Source organism: Nerophis lumbriciformis, linkage group LG24 (assembly GCF_033978685.3).
Source record: "Nerophis lumbriciformis linkage group LG24, RoL_Nlum_v2.1, whole genome shotgun sequence".
NCBI lineage: Eukaryota > Metazoa > Chordata > Actinopteri > Syngnathiformes > Syngnathidae > Nerophis > Nerophis lumbriciformis.
In genome coordinates this window covers 31,665,001-31,690,129 of record NC_084571.2, presented here as the reverse complement: position 1 = coordinate 31,690,129, position 25,129 = coordinate 31,665,001, and the positions used below count along the sequence as shown (strand labels likewise).

General features: G+C 39.6%; 1 protein-coding gene across 6 annotated transcripts in view; it reads left to right on the top strand.

Moving 5' to 3' along the window:
* mrtfbb (myocardin related transcription factor Bb) overlaps positions 1–25,129 on the top strand; it is a 221,873-nt gene that overhangs the window by 185,274 nt on the left and 11,470 nt on the right. For all 6 annotated transcript variants that reach the window (XM_061981981.2, XM_061981982.2, XM_061981980.2 and 3 more), the window contains 6 exons: positions 5,364–5,419; positions 5,496–5,571; positions 11,723–11,884; positions 15,362–15,525; positions 21,134–21,220; positions 21,338–21,585. In XM_061981981.2, coding sequence (XP_061837965.2) covers positions 5,364–5,419; positions 5,496–5,571; positions 11,723–11,884; positions 15,362–15,525; positions 21,134–21,220; positions 21,338–21,585 — 793 coding nt within the window. The remainder of the gene's footprint in view (positions 1–5,363; positions 5,420–5,495; positions 5,572–11,722; positions 11,885–15,361; positions 15,526–21,133; positions 21,221–21,337; positions 21,586–25,129) is intronic.

The following is a 25,129-nucleotide window of genomic DNA, read 5'->3' as shown; positions in this document are numbered from 1 at the left end:
TTTTTTGTTTTTTTTATTAAATCAACATAAAAAACACAAGATACACTTACAATTAGTGCACCAACCCAAAAGACCTCCCTCCTCCATTTACACTCATTCACACTCATTTACACAAAAGGGGTGTTTCTTTCTGTTATTAATATTCTGGTTCCTACATTATATATCAATATATATCAATACAGTCTGCAAGGGATACAGTCCGTAAGCACACATGATTGGTCCACTAATAGTACTAACCTTTAACAGTTGATTTTACTAATTTTCATTAATTACTAGTTTCTATGTAACTGTTTTATATTGTTTTACATTCTTTTTTATTCAAGAAAATGTTTTTAATTTATTGATCTTATTTTATAAAAAAATTTTAAAAGTACCTTATCTTCAACATACCTGGTTGTCCAAATTAGGCATAATAATGTGTTAATTCCACGACTGCATATATCGGTTGATATCGGTATCGGTTGATATCGGTAATTAAAGAGTTGGACAATATCAGAATATCGGATTTCGGCAAAAAGCCATTATCGGACATCCCTAGTAATAAGTGTCCTTAATTAAACAATATTGCAGACTAAAACACCACATTGGTCAATATGAACTCGTATCAATAATTATATTTACATATTACTTACACATACAACGTGTATATGCGAGTATATAACCCCAATTCTTCAGACTTTGCACTGGCTCCCTGTTCATTTTAGAATTGATTTTAAAACCATACACTCCTGCGCGCGCTCTGAGGTCTGAGAGTCAGCTCCAGCTCGTGGTGCCCAAGACCAGACTTAAATCCAGGGGAGACAGGGTCTTCTCTGTGGTCGGCCCTAAGCTCTGGAACACTCTGCCCCTCCATGTTCAAACTGCTCCCACAGTGGAATGTTTTAAGTCTCGTCTTAAGACCCACTTTTATTCTTTGGCTTTTAACACTACGTGAGTTGTGTGGTCCTCTGTTGTCGGTAAAGTGTGCGGAACAAACGACTGACCATTTCGTCGGCTTTCCCCACAGCCTCGTATTTTGAACAAATTTCGTCCAATTTCTTGCCACTTTCGCATCTTTAGGCCACTGGTGCAACTTGAATCCGTCCCTGTTCGTGTTGTTACACCCTCCGACGAAAGTGAGAAAATGGCGGATTGCTTCCCAAAATTCGCCAAAATTCACCCATTTAGAGTTCGGAAATCGGTTAAAAAAATAGATGGTCTTTTTTCTGCAACATCAAGGTATATATTGACGCTTACATAGGTCTGGTGATAATGTTCCCCTTTAATGATGACGGCAACAAATAATGCACAAAAACATAAAAATAGCAATGAGCAAATTCAGAGCCAGTGTCTTAAGTAACTAAAACTATAATATATATTAACTAATAATACATTAACATAAAAAAATTAAGGCAAATTGAGCCACAATAACTTAACAGCACCATAGGCTCAGTAGGCAAGAGATTACAAAGGAAAATAACAAGTTAGCCTTTACGCAAACCATAAACTGATAGGTGTGGGCTGCACTTGATGCACTTCTGATTGGTGTTTGTATGCATGCGTGAGTGTGTGTTTGTGTGTGTCTATGAGGCTGCAGTGTGTTAATAAATGTCACAACGTGACGTCATCGCTCCGAAAGCGAATAATAGAAAGGCATTTAATCCGCCAAAATTCACCCATTTAGAGTTCGGAAATCGGTTAAAAAAATATATGGTCTTTTTTCTGCAACATCAAGGTATATATTGACGCTTACATAGGTCTGGTGATAATGTTCCCCTTTAATGTTGCACTTTTTATATGTAGAGAAAAAGGTTTGTCATTTTATTTAATCTTAGCAACAACTTGAGGCAGTTTAATGTTGATTAACGTGGGCAGAATTATTATAGTGTTCCCAATGTTAAAAGGATAAAGCCATTGTTTACAAATTTGGTAAATAAATAACCAAAAAATGTATATTTAGTTGTTTTCTTACTGTACCGAAAATTAACCGAACCGTGACCTCTAAACCGAGGTATGTACCGAACCGACATTTTTGTGTACCGTTACACCCCTAGTATCGGTTGATATCGGTATCGGTAATTAAGAGTTGGACAATATCGGATATCGGCAAAAAAGCTATTATCGGACATCTCTAATCATAACCAATATTGCCAAGAGAGCGTAGCACAAGAACGGAGACAGGGGTCTTGCTAAGTTGGCAACACTAATCTTTCTTGCTACGTCTTATAATTCTCTGGGAGATTAGTCTGTGTATTATGAAGAGCTATGAAGTCACAAACAAAATAGAATGTATGGGAAACACTGATTTGACAATGTACACACACTTAATGTTAGTATTGGATGTCAATAGACCATGCAGGTGTACTTAATTTTATGGCCATCAGTAGAAATTCACTGCTTTACAGGGGAACATTATCACCAGACCTATGTAAGCGTCAATATACAGGTAAAAGACAGTAAATTAGAATATTTTGAAAAACTTGATTTATTTCAGTAATTGCATTCAAAAGGTGTAACTTGTACATTATATTTATTCATTGCACACAGACTGATGCATTCAAATGTTTATTTCATTTAATTTTGATGATTTGAAGTGGCAACAAATGAAAATCCAAAATTCCGTGTGTCACAAAATTAGAATATTACTTAAGGCTAATACAAAAAAGGGAGTTTTAGAATTGTTGGCCAACTGAAAAGTATGAAAATGAAAAATATGAGCATGTACAATACTCAATACTTGGTTGGAGCTCCTTTTGCCTCAATTACTGCGTTAATGCGGCGTGGCATGGAGTCGATGAGTTTCTGGCACTGCTCAGGTGTTATGAGAGCCCAGGTTGCTCTGATAGTGGCCTTCAACTCTTCTGCGTTTTTGGGTCTGGCATTCTGCATCTTCCTTTTCACAATACCCCACAGATTTTCTATGGGGCTAAGGTCAGGGGAGTTGGCGGGCCAATTTAGAACAGAAATACCATGGTCCGTAAACCAGGCACGGGTAGATTTTGCGCTGTGTGCAGGCGCCAAGTCCTGTTGGAACTTGAAATCTCCATCTCCATAGAGCAGGTCAGCAGCAGGAAGCATGAAGTGCTCTAAAACTTGCTGGTAGACGGCTGCGTTGACCCTGGATCTCAGGAAACAGAGTGGACCGACACCAGCAGATGACATGGCACCCCAAACCATCACTGATGGTGGAAACTTTACACTAGACTTCAGGCAACGTGGATCCTGTGCCTCTCCTGTCTTCCTCCAGACTCTGGGACCTCGATTTCCAAAGGAAATGCAAAATTTGCATGGTTGGGTGATGGTTTGGGGTGCCATGTCATCTGCTGGTGTCGGTCCACTCTGTTTCCTGAGATCCAGGGTCAACGCAGCCGTCTACCAGCAAGTTTTAGAGCACTTCATGCTTCCTGCTGCTGACCTGCTCTATGGAGATGGAGATTTCAAGTTCCAACAGGACTTGGCGCCTGCACACAGCGCAAAATCTACCCGTGCCTGGTTTACGGACCATGGTATTTCTGTTCTAAATTGGCCCGCCAACTCCCCTGACCTTAGCCCCATAGAAAATCTGTGGGGTATTGCGAAAAGGAAGATGCAGAATGCCAGACCCAAAAACGCAGAAGAGTTGAAGGCCACTATCAGAGCAACCTGGGCTCTCATAACACCTGAGCAGTGCCAGAAACTCATCAACTCCATGCCACGCCGCATTAACGCAGTAATTGAGGCAAAAGGAGCTCCAACCAAGTATTGAGTATTGTACATGCTCATATTTTTCATTTTCATACTTTTCAGTTGGCCAACATTTCTAAAAATCCCTTTTTTGTATTAGCCTTAAGTAATATTCTAATTTTGTGACACACGGAATTTTGGATTTTCATTTGTTGCCACTTCAAATCATCAAAATTAAATGAAATAAACATTTGAATGCATCAGTCTGTGTGCAATGAATAAATATAATGTACAAGTTACACCTTTTGAATGCAATTACTGAAATAAATCAAGTTTTTCAAAATATTCTAATTTACTGGCTTTTACCTGTATACCTTGATGTTGCAGAAAAAAGACCATATATTTTTTTAACCGATTTCCGAACTCTAAATGGGTGAATTTTGGCGAATTAAACGCCTTTCTAATATTCGCTCTCGGAGCGATGACGTCACAACGTGACGTCACATCGGGAAGCAATCCGCCATTTTCTCAAACACCGAGTCAAATCAGCTCTGTTATTTTCCGTTTTTTAGACTGTTTTCCGTACATTGGAGACATCATGCCTTGTCGGTGTGTTGTCTGAGGGTGTAACAACACGAACAGGGACGGATTCAAGTTGCACCAGTGGCCCAAAGATGCGAAAGTGGCAAGAAATTGGACGTTTGTTCCGCACACTTTACCGACGAAAGCTATGCTACGACAGAGATGGCAAGAATGTGTGGATATCCTGCGACGCTCAAAGCAGATGCATTTCCAACGATAAAGTCAAAGAAATCTGCCGCCAGACCCCCATTGAATCTGCCGGAGTGTGTGAGCAATTCAGGGACAAAGGACCTCGGTAGCACGGCAAGCAATGGCGGCAGTTTGTTCCCGCAGACGAGCGAGCTAAACCCCCTGGATGTCTTGGCTCACACCGTCCCTTATGCCACCGAAGATGATCAAGAGAAGAATATCGACCCTAGCTTCCCTGGCCTGCTAACATCAACTCCAAAACTGGACAGATCAGCTTTCAGGAAAAGAGCGCGGATGAGGGTATGTCTACAGAATATATTAATTGATGAAAATTGGGCTGTCTGCACTCTCAAAGTGCATGTTGTTGCCAAATGTATTTCATATGCTGTAAACCTAGTTCATAGTTGTAAGTTTCCTTTAATGCCAAACAAACACATACCAATCGTTGGTTAGAAGGCGATCGCCGAATTCGTCCTCGCTTTCTCCCGTGTCGCTGGCTGTCGTGTCGTTTTCGTCGGTTTCGCTTGCATACGGTTCAAACCCATATGGCTCAATAGCTTCAGTTTCTTCTTCAATTTTGTTTTCGCTACCTGCCTCCACACTACAACCACCCGTTTCAATACATGCGTAATCTGTTGAATCGCTTAAGCCGCTGAAATCCGAGTCTGAATCCGAGCTAATGTCGCTATAGCTTGCTGTTCTTTCCGCCATGTTTGTTTGTGTTGGCTTCACTATGTGACGTCACAGGAAAATGGACGGGTGTATATAACGATGGTTAAAATCAGGCACTTTGAAGCTTTTTTTAGGGATATTGCGTGATGGGTAAAATTTTGAAAAAAACTTCGAAAAATATAATAAGCCACTGGGAACTGATTTTTAATGGTTTTAACCATTCTGAAATTGTGATAATGTTCCCCTTTAAAACTAAGCACTGATTCCATCTCCTTCAGCTCTGAAAACACCTGCTGCCTTCCATGAGCGTATTCGCACCTTGGAGAGAGCCAGGGTAAGACCCGGAGCGCCCTCAAGCTTTTCTGTGTCAATGTATTTCCTCATTGCTAACATTTTGTTCCATCTATCAGACAGGAAACCTTCTGAAACACAAACTGTGCAACAGACCCGCACGCTCCGAGCTGGTCCGTATGCACATCTTACAAGGTAAGCCAGCCGTCCTCTGCCTTCTCATGCGAGCATGGTGCACCTGTGTGAAGTCGGACCCCTTCATCATTGCAAATGTGGAAAATAACAATGCAATTTGTTCGTGCTACGTTTGTGCCGCAAAAGTTTTTGTGTGTGCCGTTACTTTATTCAAGTTATTCTAAAATAAAATTTTTGACTAGCTTAAAAAAATCTCCCCTAACTTGTCCCATTCGTTTGCGTTACGTTTGTGTTGCAAACATTCTTGGTCTGACTTGTGTAGTTAGGGACTGAGTCCCTTTGGGACAGAGGACCCTATTGTATTTCAGGACTGGCGAAAATTGCGATCTAATCAAAAAACCAAACTCCAAAACTCAAAATTGCGCTCTAGCGCCCCCTAGGAAGAAAACACAGACAAAACTGCCTGTAACTCCCAGGAATGTCGTAGAGACATGAAACAAAAACCTCTCTGTAGGTTTCACTTAGACCTATATTTCATACACTGACAACCCCCAGCAAAAATCAACAGGAAGTTTGCAATTCCCCCTTCAAAACAAAGGTTGTGTAAAAACAGTCACCTTTTTTCAAACATTATCTCCTCTGAGCGCGTTTGTCGTGTCGGCTTCAAATTAGCACAGAAGAGAGATTGAACCCTTCTGATTAAAAGTTGATGAAAGAGTTTTAATTACTGCTCCGGTTTGGATTTTAGGAGCCCTCAAAGTCGGTCTCCCGTCCATCGCTGCTTGCAGCTTTAATTTTATGTTATTATTCATAACCAGCTCCCCACCCCCATCTTGTCAAAACCACTCCAAACTTGTCCAGTTTCTTTGTGGTACGTTTGTGCTGCACATTTTTTTTGTCTAACAATTGTTATTAAAGTTTTATTATTCATAACACATCCCATTACATAAAAACTAATAGTTAAACCAGACCAATCCAATCTGTCATGATCTGTGGTCTGGACCATGTTTTTTGTTATTTTCTGTTTAAGACTCCATGAGTTCCTGTTTGCGCTCCCTTGTTTGTTTTAGTTTCCATGACGACTGATTAGTTTCACCTGTCTCATGTTTCCGGATCACGCACCTGCTTTAATCAGAGACTATTATTTAAGCCTCTTGTGCCAATTAGTCGTCCTGGCGACATTGCTCTGTTACTGCTTGTTTTCATGAGATACCATAGTTCACGCTGCTCGTTTCATGCCACAGTAAATCTTGTTTGTTTATGTCCATAGTTCAGGCTAAGTGTTTACGTCTTTGTTTCCTTCGTTAAGTTGTGCCTTCGCCTTGTGCGCCTTTTTGTTTTGTACTTCGTTGAGTTTTAGAGAGATTAAATAATGTTCCTACCTTCAAGCCTTGTCCGGTCTAGTCCGATTGCATCCCGGGAGAACAAATCTCGCAGTAAGCTGCGAAAAACCCCTCGTCATGACACAATCCACTTTATTTGTATAGCACATTTAAACAACATAAATGTTTCCAAAGTGCTGCACATCAATATTAGAAACAATATTCAAATATTATCCTTAGCTCCACCAATGACTGAATAAAAACAAAAAATAAATAAATATAAAACCAATATAAAAATAAATATAATTAAAAACAATTTTAAAGGGTAAAACAAATTAAAACAAAAAATAGAAATCAAAATTGTAAAAACACAAACCTGGGCATATTAAGGCCCAGGGGCCACATGCGGCCCGTTAAGCTTTTCAATCTGGTCCGCCGGAAATTCCAAAATACTTTTTTTTAGATCTTTAAGATGGAAACTTTAACTGCTATTATGATGTGCGGTGATGTTTTGAAATTACCGTAAGTCTTGAACTATACACAGTATTTCAATGGTTGGAATCTGCACTTTTGCATGACATACTAGTTACTAGAGATGTCCGATAATGGCTTTTTTGCCGATATATACGATATTCTGATATTGTCCAACTCTTAATTACCGATTCCGATATCAACCGATACCGATATAAACAGTCGTGGAATTAACACATTATTATGCCTAATTTTGTTGTGATGCCCCGCTGGATGCATTAAACAATGTAACAAGGTTTTCCAAAATAAATCAACTCAAGTTATGGGAAAAAATGCCAACATGGTACTGCCATATTTATTATTGAAGTCACAAAGTGCATCATTTTTTTTAACATGCCTCAAAACAGCAGCTTGGAATTTGGGACATGCTCTCCTTGAGAGAGCATGAGGAGGTTGAGGTGGGCGGGGTTTGGGGTTTGGGGTAGCGGGGGGTGTATATTGTAGCGTCCCGGAAGAGTTAGTGCTGCAAGGGCTTCTGGGTATTTGTTCTGTTGTGTTACGGTGCGGATGTTCTCCCGAAATGTGTTTGTCATTCTTGTTTGGTGTGGGTTCACAGTGTGGCACATATTTGTAACAGTGTTAAAGTTGCTTATACGGCCACCCTCAGTGTGACCTGTATGGCTGTTGACCAAGTATGCATGGCATTCACTTGTGTGTGTGAAAAGCCGTAGATATTATGTGATTGGGCCGGCACGCAAAGGCAGTGCCTTTAAGGTTTATTGGTGCTCTGTACTTCTCCCTACGTCCGTGTACACAGCGGCGTTTTAAAAAGTCATAAATTGTACTTTTTGAGACCGATACCGATAATTTAGAAACCGATCATTTCCGATATTACATTTTAAAGCATTTATTGGCCGATAATATCGGACTGCCGATATTATCGGACCTCCCTACTAGTTACTATGGTAATATAATTAGTTACTATAGTAATCTAAGTCACAACAGCTCAGACGAGGCACCAAGCAGTGTGGGTGGGGAGCGTTTCCACAGAGTGTTTCCAAAACGGCCAGCCTGAAATGCGGGTGTCAGAGGGACAGACGCTGAAGGAGATTTTTACAACAAAGTTCTAAAGCTTAGTGATGTATCAGATTGTAGGTGGGGTTTTTTTACCTTTCGCGTTCATATTTCGCTGTTGTTTCGCTTCATTGTAAAATATGTCGATCGAGATATGTTGTCAATATTCAGTGTTTTATCGTTCATAGTTAATATTGTGAATCCCATATTCTTAATTTTCATGTACTTTCTGGGTGTCTCATTCAGTAAAAAATTTATAATTCCATTCCGTTTTTTAAGGCGGTCTGTCATAATATTTTTAGCAGTCAATCAGACATTATTGTGAGGTTTCGTATTAGTGTTCCTAAAAATAGATATACCGGCCCCCAGACACATTATTTTCTCTAAATTTGGCCCCCCGAGTCAAAATAATTGCCCAGGCCTGAGTTAGACAAAAAAAAAACCCCAACACAAACAAATAGGACAAGTGCAGCACAAATAATTGGAACAAGTTTGAGATTTTGACAAAATTGGGGGCTGATTATGAACATGAGTACAACATACAACTACAAAACGTTTTAACTTAAAAAAATATAAGTTTTTATTTTGCCGCACAAACATTTTGGACAAGTTTGTAGGGGGTTCACAAGGTAGGGGGGGCTGGTTATGAATAATAAAACTTTAATAAAAAAAATTAAGATAAAATACCAGACACATAAAAAACATTGCAGCTAGAGATGTCCATTATATTATCGGCCGATAAATGCTTTAAAATGTAATATCGGAAATTATCGGTATCGGTTCCAACCTCCCGATATTCCCGGGAGACTCCCGAATTTCAGTGCCCCTCCCGAGAATCTCCCGGGGCAACCATTCTGCCGGATTTCTCCCGATTTCCACCCGGCCAACAATATTGGGGGCGTGCCTTAAAGGCACTGCCTTTAGCGTCCTCTACAACCTGTCGTCACGTCCGCTTTTCCACCATACAAACAGTCACATTATATATGCGGCTTTTACACACACACAAGTGAATGCAAACCATACTTGGTCAACAGCCATACAGGTCACACTGAGGGTGGCCGTATAAACAACTTTAACACTGTTACAAATATGCGCCACACTGTGAACCCACACCAAACAAGAATCACAAACACATTTCGGGAGAACATCCGCACCATAACACAACATAAACACAACAGAACAAATACCCAGAACCCCTTGCAGCACTAACTCTTCCGGGACGCTACAATATACACCAAACTCTGCCCACCTCAACCCCGCCCCATATTCCTTACAATTTACCACTAAATGGTAACACCCGAATACGTTTTTCAACTTGTTTAAGTCGGGGTCCACGTTAATCAATTCATGGTAAAGTTACATTGTTTAATGCATCCAGCGGGGCATCACAACAAAATTAGGCATAATAATGTGTTAATTCCACGACTGTATATATCGGTATCGGTTGATATCGGAATCGGTAATTAAGAGTTGGACAATATCGGGATATCGGCAAAAAAAGCAATTTTCGGACATCTCTAATTGCAGCACAAAGGAATAAGACAAGTTTGGGAGATTTTGACAAAATTGGGTCTGGTTATGACTAATTAAATGTTAATAACATAAAAACTGTGAAATGTTAACATAAAAACTACAATAGACAACAAACATTTTTGCAGCACAAATGTATGGGACAACTTTGGGGAGATTTTGGGAAGGTGGGGGGGGCTGGTTATGGATAATACATTAATAACATAAACACTATAATAGACCAAACAAATTGCAGCACAAATGAATGGCAGAGGTGGGTAGAGTAGCCAGAAATTGTACTCAAGTAAGAGTACTGTTACTTTAGAGATTTATTACTCAAGTAAAAGTAAGGAGTAGTCACCCAAATATTTACTTGAGTAAAAGTATAAAGTATGTTGTGAAAGAACTACTCAAGTACTGAGTAACTGATGAGTAACATACACACACATATCATATATATATATATATATATATATATATATATATACACACACACATATGCATATATATATATATATATATATATATATATATATATATATATATATATATATATATATATAAAAAATATATATATATATATACATATATACACACACACACACACATATATATATATACACACATATATATATATATATACATACATTGATATATACATTATATAATTTATATTTATTTATTTTGCCGTTTTTGTTTACATGAATATACATGCATGTTTAACACATATAGATTCATTTCTTTCATGAAGACAAGAATATAAGTTGGTGTATTACCTGATTCTGATGACTTGCATTTATTGGAATCAGACAGTAGTGCTGACAACGTCCACGTTTTCAAATGGAGGAGAAAAAAAGTTCCTCCTTTCTGTCTAATACCACATGAAAGTAGTTGGTTTTTGGCATCTTATTTGTCCAGCTTCCATATTCATTTTTATACACTTTACAAGAAATACATTGGTGGCCAACTCCGTAGCTTGCTAGCTTGTTTGCGCTGGCTTTCGGAGACTCTTATTTTGAAAGCGCAGGCGCAATGGAGCGGCACTTTTATTGTGAAGACAGGAACTGTGCAGTCAGGCAGTCTTTAGGCTTTTGACGGTAGGTACGGTTGAAATAAAAAAGGGTCTTTTTTTCCTTCACAGTTTTGATTGATTGATTGGAACGTTTATTAGTAGATTGCACAGTACAGTACATATTCCCTACAATTGACCACTAAATGGTAACACCCCAATAAGTTTTTACACTTCTTTAAGTCAGGTCATGTGACCCCTGGCTCTGTTTGATTGGTCCAACGTCACCAGTGACTGCATGTGATTGGTGGAACGAAGTGAACGTCACCAGTGACTGTATTTGTTGAAACGCAGGCACTATGAAAGTCTGTCTGACAAACCAAAACAAACAAAGCGTGCATTAACAGATCGATAAAAATTAGTAGCGAGTAGCGAGCTGAATGTAGATTAAAGTAGCGGAGTAAAAGTAGTGTTTCTTCTCTATAAATATACTCAAATAAAAGTAGAAGTATGTTGCATTGAAACTACTCTTAGAAGTACAATTTATCCCAAAAGTTACTCAAGTAGATGTAACGGAGTAAATGTAGCGCGTTACTACCCACCTCTGACGAATGGGGACAAGTTTGGGATAATTTTAACAAAACGGACGTTACTAGTCAAAGTGTATTTTAGAATAATTCAAAAACCGCAACAACACAAACAAAAATGTTTCCAGCACAAACGAATGGCAGTGTTATTTTAAAATGTGCAATGATAAGGGGCGGCCAACTTCACACAGGTCATTCAAGCAACTAAATAAGGCTGTTCCCTTGTTCCCTTTTACCAGAGACCGAGGCAGAACCTTCCTTGCAGGCCACCCAGATGAAGCTGAAGAGGGCCCGGCTGGCAGACGATCTCAACGAGAAGATAGCTGTCAGACCTGGACCCATGGAGCTGGTGGAGAAGAACATCCTGCCTGTGGACGGGAGTGCTAAAGAAATGCATAAGGGTATACTAGATGCACTTTTAGATTACACTCTCTTGTGCCTCAGTTGTGTTACACTGCAAAAAGTCAGTGTTCAAAAACAAGAAAATAACAAAACAAAATGACAATCCTCCATTTACTACAAACTTAATTAGTTTTTGAAATAGAAAGGTTTGCAAATGTAAATAATAATGGGTTGCAGCCTTGACAAAAGTCCAAGTTTTAGTAAGAGTTTGTACCCTTTGAGCACAATATAAAGTGATGTACAGTACTGGAGATCAAACAAACATAGGCGTTGGTTGGATCAACTTTTTATTTAATAACAAAGTCAAAACAACTGTCCTTGAATGCAGACTCGGCAACCTGCCACAAGTGCTTAGCGCTGATTATGTTCAAGTAACTTCTTGTAGCGTCCTGACAGACGCACTTTTTAAACTTAATTGTTGACGTTACCATGCCAACAGCAGCTGAATGATGAGCAGAGGCAAAGTTTGGAGTGTTTTCTTTAGGTAGCTTTCCATGTTTATGTCCTCACTGTCCAGGTACTTGAAAAATGTTTTCCGTGCCATTTGGCGCCCGGTATCATGCCTGAAATCGGGTGACTCCACTGTAGAAATAGCCTGCATGTCTTCTAGCACATACGCTGCAATTGCTCTATCAATGTTGTCCTGGCTAGCAGTGCCTCCGTTAAAATCCTGAGGTGGAGGTGAAGTGGCGTCGGGGTCTGTCTCTCTTTACTAGCTTTGTCGAAGCATGTTGCTTTTGTAGGTGTTTCAGCAGATTTGAATTGCTGTTTTAGGCAGTAGATAGGATCTTTGATCCAAGACACAACTTACGTTGAACTAAAATGTTATTTTCTTTGTGCTCGACAAAAGAAAAGTAGTGAGAATATCTCCATGTTAAGAAACTCGACTTCGGCTCCGCCATGATGTCTTGTTAGTAAACACAGACCCCCCCCCCCCACCCACCCCACACACACTCACACACACACACAGCGCGCCTCTTCTCTTCTCCCGCTTGTGACGCAGGAAGATTCAGAAGGGCGACACTGCAGCTCTCCAATAAAACGCACTCAGATCTTCTGTTTGTAGCCGATACTACATAAAAAATAACGCAGTAACGTGAATATAAAAAATAACACGTTAGACTACTAGTTACCGCCGAAAATAACGGTGTTACAGTAACGTAACAAATATTGTAACTGTAACCGTAACAAATATTGTGTTTTTTTCCATTTACAACAACCTGTCTGGATTCGATAAGACAATCGATAAGGAATCGGTTCGATAAAAGGATTCGATAATGGGCTCGAACTCGATAATTTCTTATCAAACATCATCCCTAATAGTGAGTGTGAATGATAGGCAACATTACAACACTCTCATGTGCCTCAGTTGTGTTACACTGCAAAAAGACAGTGTTCAAAAACAAGAAAAAAACAAAACAAAATGATGGGTATTTTATTTGAACTAAGCACAATTATTTGCCAATAGAACAAGAAAATTTGGCTGGTCAAGACTTTCCAAAACAAGTAAAATTAGCTAACCTCAATAAACCGAAAAATACCTTAAAATAAGTATATTCTCACTAATAACAAGTGCACTTTTCTTGGTAGAAAAAAAAAAAAAAGTCTCAATATGTTGAAACATATTCTTAAATTAAGTAAATGCGAGTGCCATTATCTTGACATAATGATTTGCGCTCGGCATGACATTTCTTGAAATCAGCAAACTTATACTAAAAACTAGTTTATTGTTCTTAACGGAAAGTCAACAAGGCAAGCGTTTGTTACTTTCGGGGTCTACTAGCCGCTCAGGCAAATCATATTGTCTAAAAATGCATTTTTCCATCGATAACATGACATCATCGCGCCAAGTGCGTGCTCTTTCAGTCATTTAGTGCGCATATATACAACTTGGCCAAAATGTTTTTAATTGTAATTTTGAGGACTTTATTTAACTATTTCTGTTCAAAATAGTTAGAAATGTCACATGTTAAATGTTTAAATATTAACTGTCAGTTTATTGTACTGTGCCAACTGTACTACTATATGAGTACGTGTTTTCTATTGTTTCATTGAAAATAAAACAGCAAAGTCCAATTTGCTGTCATCTGTTTTAATTATGAGACACAATTGTGTCAAAGTCATGATTTTTTTTTTCATGCTTGAAATAAGAAATTATTACTTTAAAAAAGTAGTTTTATACCTGTGAGTGTTGATGACACAGCTTTGCAACAGTTGATATTCTAGTTTCAAGCATGTTTTACTCAATATAGGTCATAAAATCTCAGCAACAAGCTGTAATATCTTACTGAGGACCAAAACACTTAAAACAAGTCAAAGACTAACATAACATCTGCTTAGTGCAGGGGTCGGCAACCCGCGGCTCTAGAGCCGCATGCGGCTCTTTAGCGCCGCCCTAGTGGCTCTCTGGAGTTTTTTCAGAAATGTATGAAAAATGGAAAAAGATGAGGGGAAAAAAAAAAAAAAATTTGTTTTAATATGGTTTCTGTAGGAGGACAAACATGACACAAACCTCCCTAATTGTTACAAAGCACACTGTTTGTATTAAAAATGCTTCACTGATTCGAGTATTTGGCGAGCGCCGTTTTGTCCTACTAATTTTGGTGGTCCTTGAACTCATTGTAGTTTGTTTACACGTATAACTTTCTCTGACTTTCTAGGACGTGTTTTATGCCACTTCTTTTCCCGTCTCATTTTGTCCACCAAACTTAATGTTGTGCATGAAAGGTGAGTTTTGTTGATGTTATTGACTTGTGTGGAGTGCTAATCAGACATATTTGGTCACTGCATGACTGCAAGCTAATCGATGCTAACATGCTATTTAGGCTAGCTATATGTACATATTGCATCATTATGCCTCATTTGTAGGTATATTTGAGCTCATTTAGTTCCCTATAAGTCCTCTTAATTCAATTTATATCTCTATCTGTATGTAATATGGCTTTTAATTTTTTGTGGCCCCAGACAGATTTGTTTTTGTATTTTTGGTCCAATATGGCTCCTTCAACATTTTGGGTTGCCGACCCCTGGCTTAGTGAGAAGAATTATCTTATTAGACATAAAATAAGCAAATATCACCCTTATTTGAGATATTTAACCTTACTTAGATTTTAGTTTTTGCAGTGTAGCTAGGGTCAGGCATTCATTTTGGAGACCAAATGTGAAGTTCGTCTTTGGCCTCACGTAAAAGTTATTTATGTGCTGCTGATAATGACAAAAACATAAACCCCATTTGGCGAGGACACTTGGCCCCAAGTTGCAGCGATACAAAAATAGAAGAATATTCCACATTCCTTCCTGTTTCTTATCTTTATTGTTGTTTTCTTCAACCTCGTGGGAGAGAGAGAGCAATCCGAGGAAGGCAACCAAACAATTATTAAATAGACAAAATCCTTTTTCCAATGCAAAACAAGACAAACTACCTGGTCTTAAAATGCAGTCTGATATAAAAACCCAGCCTGATGTTTGTCCTCCAGGTGATGATGTGGATGCAAACAAGAGCGTGGATGTGTACAGATTCGATGACGACAACACTGATGCTTTATCTACGGTGGAACCTCGTTGCTTAACACCTCCGAGCGCAGCGTCCAGTTCGACTGAGAGCACGTCCTCTTGTTCCAACTCAAGCTCCTCCGTACAGGTGAGGCAGAGCAATGACACGTCCACATGCTGCCATGGAGGGAAAATACAAACCCCGTTTCCATATGAGTTGGGAAATTGTGTAAATATAAACGGAATACAATGATTTGCAAATCCTTTTCAGCCCATATTCAGTTGAATGTACTACAAAGACAACATATTTGATGTTCAAACTCATAAACTTAATTTTTTTTTTTGCAAAAAATAATTAACTTAGAATTTCATGTGATGTTCACCACTGTGTTACATCACCTTTTCTTTTAACAACACTCAGTAAACATTTGGGAACGGAGGAGACACATTTTTTAAGCTTCTCAGGTGGAATTCTTTCCCATTCTTGCTTGATGTACAGCTTAAGTTGTTCGACAGTCCGGGGGTCTCCGTTGTGGTATTTTAGGCTTCATAATGCGCCACACATTTTCAATGGGAGACATGTCTGGACTGCAGGCAGGCCAGTCTAGTACCCGCACTCTTTTACTATGAAGCCACGTTGATGTAACACGTGGCTTGGCATTGTCTTGCTGAAATAAGCAGGGGCGTCCATGGTAGCGTTGCTTGGATGGCAACATATGTTGCTCCATGTACCTTTCAGCATTAATGGTGCCTTCACAGATGTGTAAGTTACCCATGTCTTTGGCACTAATACACCCCCATACCATCACAGATGCTGGCTTTTCAACTTTGCGCCTATAACAATCCGGATGGCTCTTTTCCTCTTGGTCCGGAGGACACGACGTCCACAGTTTCCAAAAACAATTTGAAATGTGGACTCGTCAGACCACAGAACACTTTTACACTTTGTATCAGTCCATCTTAGATGAGCTCAGGCCCAGCGAAGCCGACGGCGTTCCTGGGTGTTGTTGATAAACGGTTTTCGCCTTGCATAGGAGAGTTTTAACTTGCACTTACAGATGTAGCGACCAACTGTAGTTACTGACAGTGGGTTTCTGAAGTGTTCCTGAGCCCATGTGGTGATATCCTTTACACACTGATGTCGCTTGTTGATGCAGTACAGCCTGAGGGATCGAAGGTCACGGGCTTAGCTGCTTACGTGCAGTGATTTCTCCAGATTCTCTGAAACGTTTGATGATATTACGGACCGTAGATGGTGAAATCCCTAAATTCCTTGCAATAGCTGGTTGAGAAAGGTTTTTCTTAAACTGTTCAACAATTTGCTCACGCATTTGTTGACAAAGTGGTGACCCTCGCCTCACTGAGCAGTTCATGGAATCTACTTTTATACCCAATCATGGCACCCACCTGTTCCCAATTTGCCTGTTCACCTGTGGGATGTTCCAAATAAGTGTTTGATGAGCATTCCTCAACTTTATCAGTATTTATTGACACCTTTCCCAACTTCTTTGTCACGTGTTGCTGGCATCAAATTCTAAAGTTAATGATTATTTGCAAAAAAAAAAAAAATGTTTATGAGTTTAAACATCAAATATGTTGTCTTTGTAGCATATTCAACTGAATATGGGTTGAAAATGATTTGCAAATCATTGTATTCCGTTTATATTTACATCTAACACAATTTCCCAACTCATATAGAAACGGGGTTTGTAGATGCAGAACTTCCATTTACAACTCAATGGATCATTGGCTTTGACAGTTAGGATTGCTCGTTTGCATCAAATCAGTTGTTATTCTCACTACGACAGGGCAAAACCATCCTTGCCCAGGCACACCCTCCTGGTTTTTGGAGTATACATATTTGGGGTTTTGGCACCAGCCGCCAGACTAGATCTGACCAATCTAAGTATGAGCATGAACTGGATCAACTTTTTATTTAATAACAAAGTCAAAACAACTGTCCTTGAATGCAGACTCGGCAACCTGCCACAAGTGCTTAGCGCTGATTATGTTCAAGTAACTTCTTGTAGCGTCCTGACCGACGTACTTTTTAAACTTCATTGTTGACGTTACCATGCCAACAGCAGCTGAATGATGAGCAGAGTTTGGAGTGTTTTCTTTAGGTAGCTTTCCATGTTTATGTCCTCACTGTCCAGGTACTTGAAAAATGTTTTCCGTGCCATTTGGCGCCCGGTATCATGCCTGAAATCGGGTGACTCCACTGTAGAAATAGCCTGCATGTCTTCTCGCACATACGCTGCAATTGCTCTATCAATGTTGTCCTGGCTAGCAGTGCCTCCGTTAAAATCCTGAGGTGGAAGTGAAGTGGCATCGGGGTCTGTCTCTCTTTACTAGCTTCGTCGAAGCATGTTGCTTTTGTAGGTGTTTCAGCAGATTTTAATTGCTGTTTTGGGCAGTAGATAGGATCTTTGATCCAAGACACAACTTACGTTGAACTAAAATGTTATTTTCTCTGTGCTCGACAAAAGAAAAGTAGTGAGAATATCTCCATGTTAAGAAACTCGACTTCGGCTCCGCCATGATGTCTTGTTAGTAAACACAGACACCCCACACACACACACACACACACACACACACACACACACACACACACACACACACACACACACACACACACAGCGCGCCTCTTCTCTTCTCCCGCTTGTGACACAGGAAGATTCAGAAGGGCGACACTGCAGCTCTCCAATAAAACGCACTCAGATCTTCTGTTTGTAACCGATACTACATAAAAAATAACGCAGTAACGTAACGTGAATATAAAAAACAACGCGTTAGACTACTTGTTACCGCCGAAAATAACGGCGTTACTGTAACGTAACAAATATTGTGTTTTTTTCCATATACAACAACCTATCTGGATTTGATAAGAAAATCGATAAGGAATCGGCTCGATAATTTCTTATCAAACATCATCCCTAATAGTGAGTGTGAATGATAGGCAACATTACAAAAAAAAAGTTTCAGTCAGGCAGTCTCCCTTAAAGAAACACTGATTTATTTCATATGATTGAATTTTTCACTTACTAATCTGTTCAAGTAGAAAGTCAAAAAATTCCATAAGAATAAATAGATACTGTTTTTTGTACAAAAAGATCCATTATTTACTTTTTTAAGTAGTGATTTGGTACTGTTCCGTGTCTTTGGTAGGTGTAGTGTTCAAGTTAAAGTTAAAGTACCAATGATTGTCACACACACACTAGGTGTGGCGAAATTATTCTCTGCATTTGACCCATCACCCTTGATCACCCCCTGGGAGGTGAGGGGAGCAATGAGCAGCAGCGGTGGCAGCGCCCGGGAATAATTTTTGGTGATTTAACCCCCAATTACAACCCTTGATGCTGAGTGCCAAGCAGGGAGGTAATGGGTCCCGTTTTTATAGTCTTTGGTATGACTCGGCCGGGTTTTGAACTCACGACACCGATCTCAGGGCGGACACTCTAACCACTAGGCCACTGAGTTTGATGTGGGATGAAGCGAACTTTACCTAGGTTCACGAGCAAGCGGTGTCAGTCCACTCGTTTGGTCATACAGGGTTCAGATAATGGTAGGGGTGTAACGGTACGTGTATTTGTATTGAACCGTTTCGGTTCGGTGCGGAGGTGTACCGAACGAATTTCCACACGAACATATTAAGTAGCGTACTGCACGTTGTGCAGCGACCGGGCTACGATAGACTGACCATGCGTCCTCTTTTCACCGGACATGTCCTCTTTTACGTAGCTGTCAGGGCGGAGTTTCTTAAATGCCTCAAATGTCCGGCATTTTGAGTTAGGGTTGCGTGTATTTTCAATGTACGTTCAGGGTTAAGAAGGGGTTAAAAACAAAACAAATTGTGCATGCAGCAGCATTGGTGAGGGAGGGGCAGAGACAGAGAGAGAGAGAGAGTTATGATAAACGCGCATGCGTCGCCAGGCTCTGCTTTTTATCCATAGATTTATCAGATTTAATTTTTTATTATCTATAGCAGGGGTGTCAAAAGTGTGCTTCGGAGGCCATTAGCGGCCCACAGCTAATGTTTTAAAGGCCCACGGCACATTCTAAAAATACTGTTAAAATAAACAAAAACATAACAAAAGTGAAATAAAAAAGCTTAAAGGTGAAATGTAATTTAGAAAAAGTTGCAATGTTGACTAATAAAACAAAGCTGTTTTTTTTTCTTTCAAACTGTCATTGCTCAAAACATAATATTGAATCAAAATCAATGTTATTATGAATTATTGACCTATCCAAGGTTCCCATTACTTCACATCAAATATTACACTAAGAAAAATATTTTTGGTGGAAGATTTTGCAAATTTGGTAAATAAATAACTAGGGATGTCCGATGATGGCTTTTTGCTGATAGCCGAAATTCCGATATTGTCCAACTCTTTAATTACCGATACCGATATCAACCGATATATGCAGTCGTGGAATTAATACATTATTATGCCTAATTTGGACAACCAGCTATGGTGAAGATAAGGTGCTTTTTAAAAAAAATAAAAAAAGATAAAACATTTTTAAACATTTTCTTGAATAAAAAAGAAAGTAAAACAATATAAAAACAGTTACATATAAACTAGTAATTAATGAAAATGAGTAAAATTAACTGTTAAAGGTTAGTACTATTAGTGGACCAATCATGTGTGCTTACGGACTGTATCCCTGCAGACTGTATTGATATATATTGATATATAATGTAGGAACCTACCAGAATATTAATAACAGAAAGAAACAACCCTTTTGTGTGAATGAGTGTAAATGGGGGAGGGAGGATTTTTGGGTTGGTGCACTAATTGTAAGTGTATCTTGTGTTTTTTATGTTACCGTATTTTTCGGACTATAAGTCGCAGTTTTTTTCACAGTTTGGCCGGGCTCCAGTGCGACTTATATATGTTTTTTTTTCCTTCTTTATTATGCATTTTCATCAGGTGCGACTTATACTCCGGTGCGACTTATACTCCGAAAAATACGGTAATTTAATTAAAAAAAACAACAACACAAAAAAAGAACGATACCGATAATAAAAAAAACGATACCGATAATTTCCGATATTACATTTTAAAGCATCTATCGCAGGCCGATATTATCGGACATCTCTATAAATAACCCCAAAATTTATATTTTGTTGTTTTCTTACTGTACCGAAAATTAACCGAACCGTGACCTCTAAACCGAGGTATGTAAAGTTAAAGTACCAATGATTGTCACACACACACTAGGTGTGGCGAAATTATTCTCTGCATTTGACCCATCACCCTTGATCACCCCCTGGGAGGTGAGGGTAGCAGTGGTGGCCGTGGCCGGGAATCATTTTTGGTGATTTAACCCCCAATTCCAACCCTTGATGCTGAGTGCCAAGCAGGGAGGTCATGGGTCCCATTTTTATAGTCTTTGGTATGACTCGGCCGGGGTTTGAACTCACGACCTACCGATCTCAGGGTGGACACTCTAACCACTAGGCCACTGAGTAGGTAATCGGAACCGAACCAACATTTTTGTGTACCGTTACACCCCTAGATAATGGTGTTCGCACTTGACCAAAGGAACCATATTGGCTCCTTCTGGCCGAACTAAACAAGTAGGAGGAGAAAAAAACCAAAACGTTGGTGAAGTCAAGTCTTGAAACAGATGTCAACACTGTGAGACATGTTGGACCGACGTGTTAAAGGGCCAGCATAACTTGGGAATGTCTTTTGGAAGACCCTGCCTTATTGTCGTGTCTTCACATTTCTGTTTTCTTCTTCCCTCAGCACTCCTCGCCGTCCGACGCCGCCTCGCCCCGTGCCAGCGAGCAACCTGAGGTTCCATCGCAGCCGAGCGTTGTTTTGCTGACAAAGGTGACGCTCGCACCTTGTTGTTGTATTTACACCCGCCATCATCACTACGTGACGTACAAGAGCACACACCGCCGTCTTTGTTTGACGTTACCGTGCATGTGTTTTGGCGCTCCGCAGCAAAGCCCGCCAAAGGCGCCGGGCGAAAAGAGCCGCGGCAAAAAGAGCCGTGAGGCCAAGCCGCGGATACGCAAGCTGAAGTATCATCAGTACATCCCACCGGACCAGAAGCAGGAGCTGCAGCCCATGGCGGCGCACATGGACTCTGCTTACGGACGCATCCTGCAGCAGCAGCAGCAGTTCTTGCAGCTGCAGATCCTCAGACAGCAGCACTACTGCCAGCAGGGGGCGCCACCTGCCACGCACAAGTAGGCACCACTTTTTCTGATGACCTCTCTCTCGTACGAGTTACGTTACTACGCCAGTCCAGTTTTAGTGTAATAAGTACTCACACTCACACCGCGATACTAATGAATAGAGATGTCCGATAATATCGGACTGCCGATATTATCGGCCGATAAATGCTTTAAAATGTAATATCGGAAATTATCGGTATCTGTTTCAAAGAGTAAAATGTATGACTTTTTAAAACGCTGCTGTGTACATGAACATAGGGTAACCCAGTGACATAATATCCACGGCTTTTCACACACACACAAGTGAATGCAATCATACTTGGCCAACAGCCATACAGGTCACACTGAGGGTGGCCGTACAAACAACTTTAACACTGTTACAAATATGCACCACACTGTGAACCCACACCAAACAAGAATGACAAACACATTTCGGGAGAACATCCGCACCGTAACACAACAGAACAAATACCCAGAACCCCTTGCAGCACTAACTCTTCCGGGATGCTACAATATACGAGATAGTTTCTCGTGTCATGTCTAAACATGTTTTTTACATGTCTAAAAAAAAAAAAAAAGTATTTTTTTTATTTTTTTTAATAACGTGCACACGAGAAACTTTTTATAAAGTTATTTAAAAAAAAAAAAATTCTAATTTTTTTTTTTTTTAGACATTTATCTCATGCGCACGAGATAGTTTCTCATGCGCATGAGAAAAAATAAATCTTAATTTTTTTTTAATTTTTTGTATTACTTTATAAAAAGTTTCTCGTGCGCACAAGATACATGTCTAAAAAAAAATATATATATATATAAATAAAATTATTACAAAAAACATTTACCCCATGTTCCTTTAGGGGCTCCGTAGGTTTAAAAAAAAATTATGTAATATTTATAAACTCAGGAAATACGTCCCTGGACTTTGAATATGACCAATGTATGATCCTGTAACTACTTGGTATCGGATTGATACCCAAATTTGTGGTATCATCCAAAACTAATGTAAAGTATCTAACAACAGAAAAATAAGTGATTATTACATTTTAACAGAAGTGTTGGAACTGAAAATAAGCAGATATTAACAGTAAATGAACAAGTAGATTAATAATGCATTTTCTACCACTTGTCCTTAATAATGTTGACAAAATAATAGAATGATAAATGATACAATATGTTACTGCATATGTCAGCAGACTAATTAGGAGCCTTTGTTTGTTTACTTACTACTAAAACACAAGTTGTCTTGTATGTTCACTATTTTATTTAAGGACAAACTTGCAATAAGAAACATATGTTTAATGTACCCTAAGATTTTTTTGTTAAAATAAAGCCAATAATGACACTTTTTGTGGTTCCCTTTATTTAGAAAAGTACCGAAAAGTACCTAAATATTTTGGTCCCGGTACCAAAATATTGGTATCAGGACAACACTACACTGTACACGTAGATACTGCAGTAAAAATATGAAATCCAATAATTACATAAAGAACAACTTCTTGTAAAGGAGGAAGTCTCAATAATGAGACCACTATGCTGCTTAGTTATTACTGTCCTTGTTCAAAGGTACCGTCTTCATCCTCAATGATTCTTCTGGCGTTTAAACATTTGACAATGTCTAATGTCACTTCACTTGAAAACACTATCCATGCTGCATCTGAATCCCTCTTTAAGCGCAAAAATTATGACAAAATGGTGGCGCACTTTAATTTTATTGACAGTTTAATGTCGTTAAGAAACATATTCATTATTATTATTATTACACTATTACAGAATAGTGCTGCTAGGATCCTGATGAGAGTGCGGAAATATGACCATATCACACCAACTCTCAAATCCCTTCACTGGCCTCCTGTTCCACTCAGGATTGAATACAAAGTCTCCCTACTAACCCACCAGTGCCTCCATGGAAATGCCCCCCTCTACCTCAAAGAACTACTCAGCCCCAAATCCTCCACACGACACCTCCGCTCCGGACAGGCTGTGGAACGCACCTGAGGGCACCACAGACTGTGGATGCTTTTAAAAAAGGCTTAAAAACCCATCCATCCATCCATCTTCTTCCGCTTATCCGAGGTCGGGTCGCGGGGGCAGCAGCCTAAGCAGGGAAGCCCAGACTTCCCTCTCCCCAGCCACTTCGTCCAGCTCCTCCCGGGGGATCCCGAGGCGTTCCCAGGCCAGCCGGGAGACATAGTCTTCCCAACGTGTCCTGGGTCTTCCCCGTGGCCTCCTACCGGTCGGACATGCCCTAAACACCTCCTTAGGGAGGCGCTCGGGTGGCATCCTGACCAGATGCCCGAACCACCTCATCTGGCTCCTCTCGATGTGGAGGAGCAGCGGCTTTACTTTGAGCTCCCCCCGGATGAGAGAGCTTCTCACCCTATCTCTAAGGGAGAGCCCCGCCACCCGGCGGAGGAAACTCATTTCGGCCGCTTGTACCCGTGATCTTGTCCTTTCGGTCATAACCCAAAGTTCATGACCATATGGCTTAAAAACCTTTCTTTTAAAAAACAACAACATTTTTTTAGATATATTCATACTAGTTTTAGCTATTTGGCTGTTCTAGTTTTAATTTTTATTTATTTTTTTATTATCTTTTTATTTGTATTTATTTATTTTTCAATACACTGTAGCACTTTGAGGTCGTTTACTCAATGTAAAGTTATTTTTTACAAATAAAATATATTATTAGTTTATTTTAGCGCAACATAGTTGTATTTAAATACATTTTTCATCAGTTATTTGAGTCCCTTTATTGCAGTATATTTAATTTTGTACTTATTTTTCTAACCAGTCTTTCCTAAGCCAAATGTTTGTGTTAAATAAATAATATATTGGCCCCAAGGGCAAAAAGATTCAACTATGATTTATGATATTTGCAGTATACAAGTGAACTCCTCCAGGTTCTCTGGACCGCCAATGACGGACATGACCGCCGTGTTCATCTTTGTGAACAATGATTTATTTTTCAATACGTTGTGCTTTTCAGCCATGTTAACGTTTTATCTTGCTCGTTCTCCACCATCAACAACCCCCCTCTCCTTCCCGACTGCTGCCTTTAACAGAGCGACAGGTGATCAGACAAACACTCACAGCTGTGTCATCTACGCACCTGTCACTAATCTCGAAGACGAGCCTGACACACCCCGCTTCGCTGCAGGTCCGCAGGCCACGCCTCCCCACAAAGTGAAACTCGAAAAATGTGAATATCTTGCAAAAGTTCATTCACGTCAGCAGTTCAACTTCAAATATGAAACTAATATGTGATATAAAGTCATTACTTGCAAAGTAAATCATGTCAAGGATTTATTTGTTAGAATTTTGAGATCATCAAAATGATATCAAAAGATGGCTTGAAATATCTTGTGTTGCATGAATGAGCCATGTCATATTTTTTACTTTCACTTTGTAAATCTAATTGCTGGAATAAAAACACCTTATTAACATTTTTTGAGTAGAGATTCCAGGTTTTTTTTTAAAAGGGAGACTTTTCTGTCAACAATGTGTCCTGCCCTCGTCTTCCTCCACGCCTTATTGATGGTGAAAAACCAACCAGGAC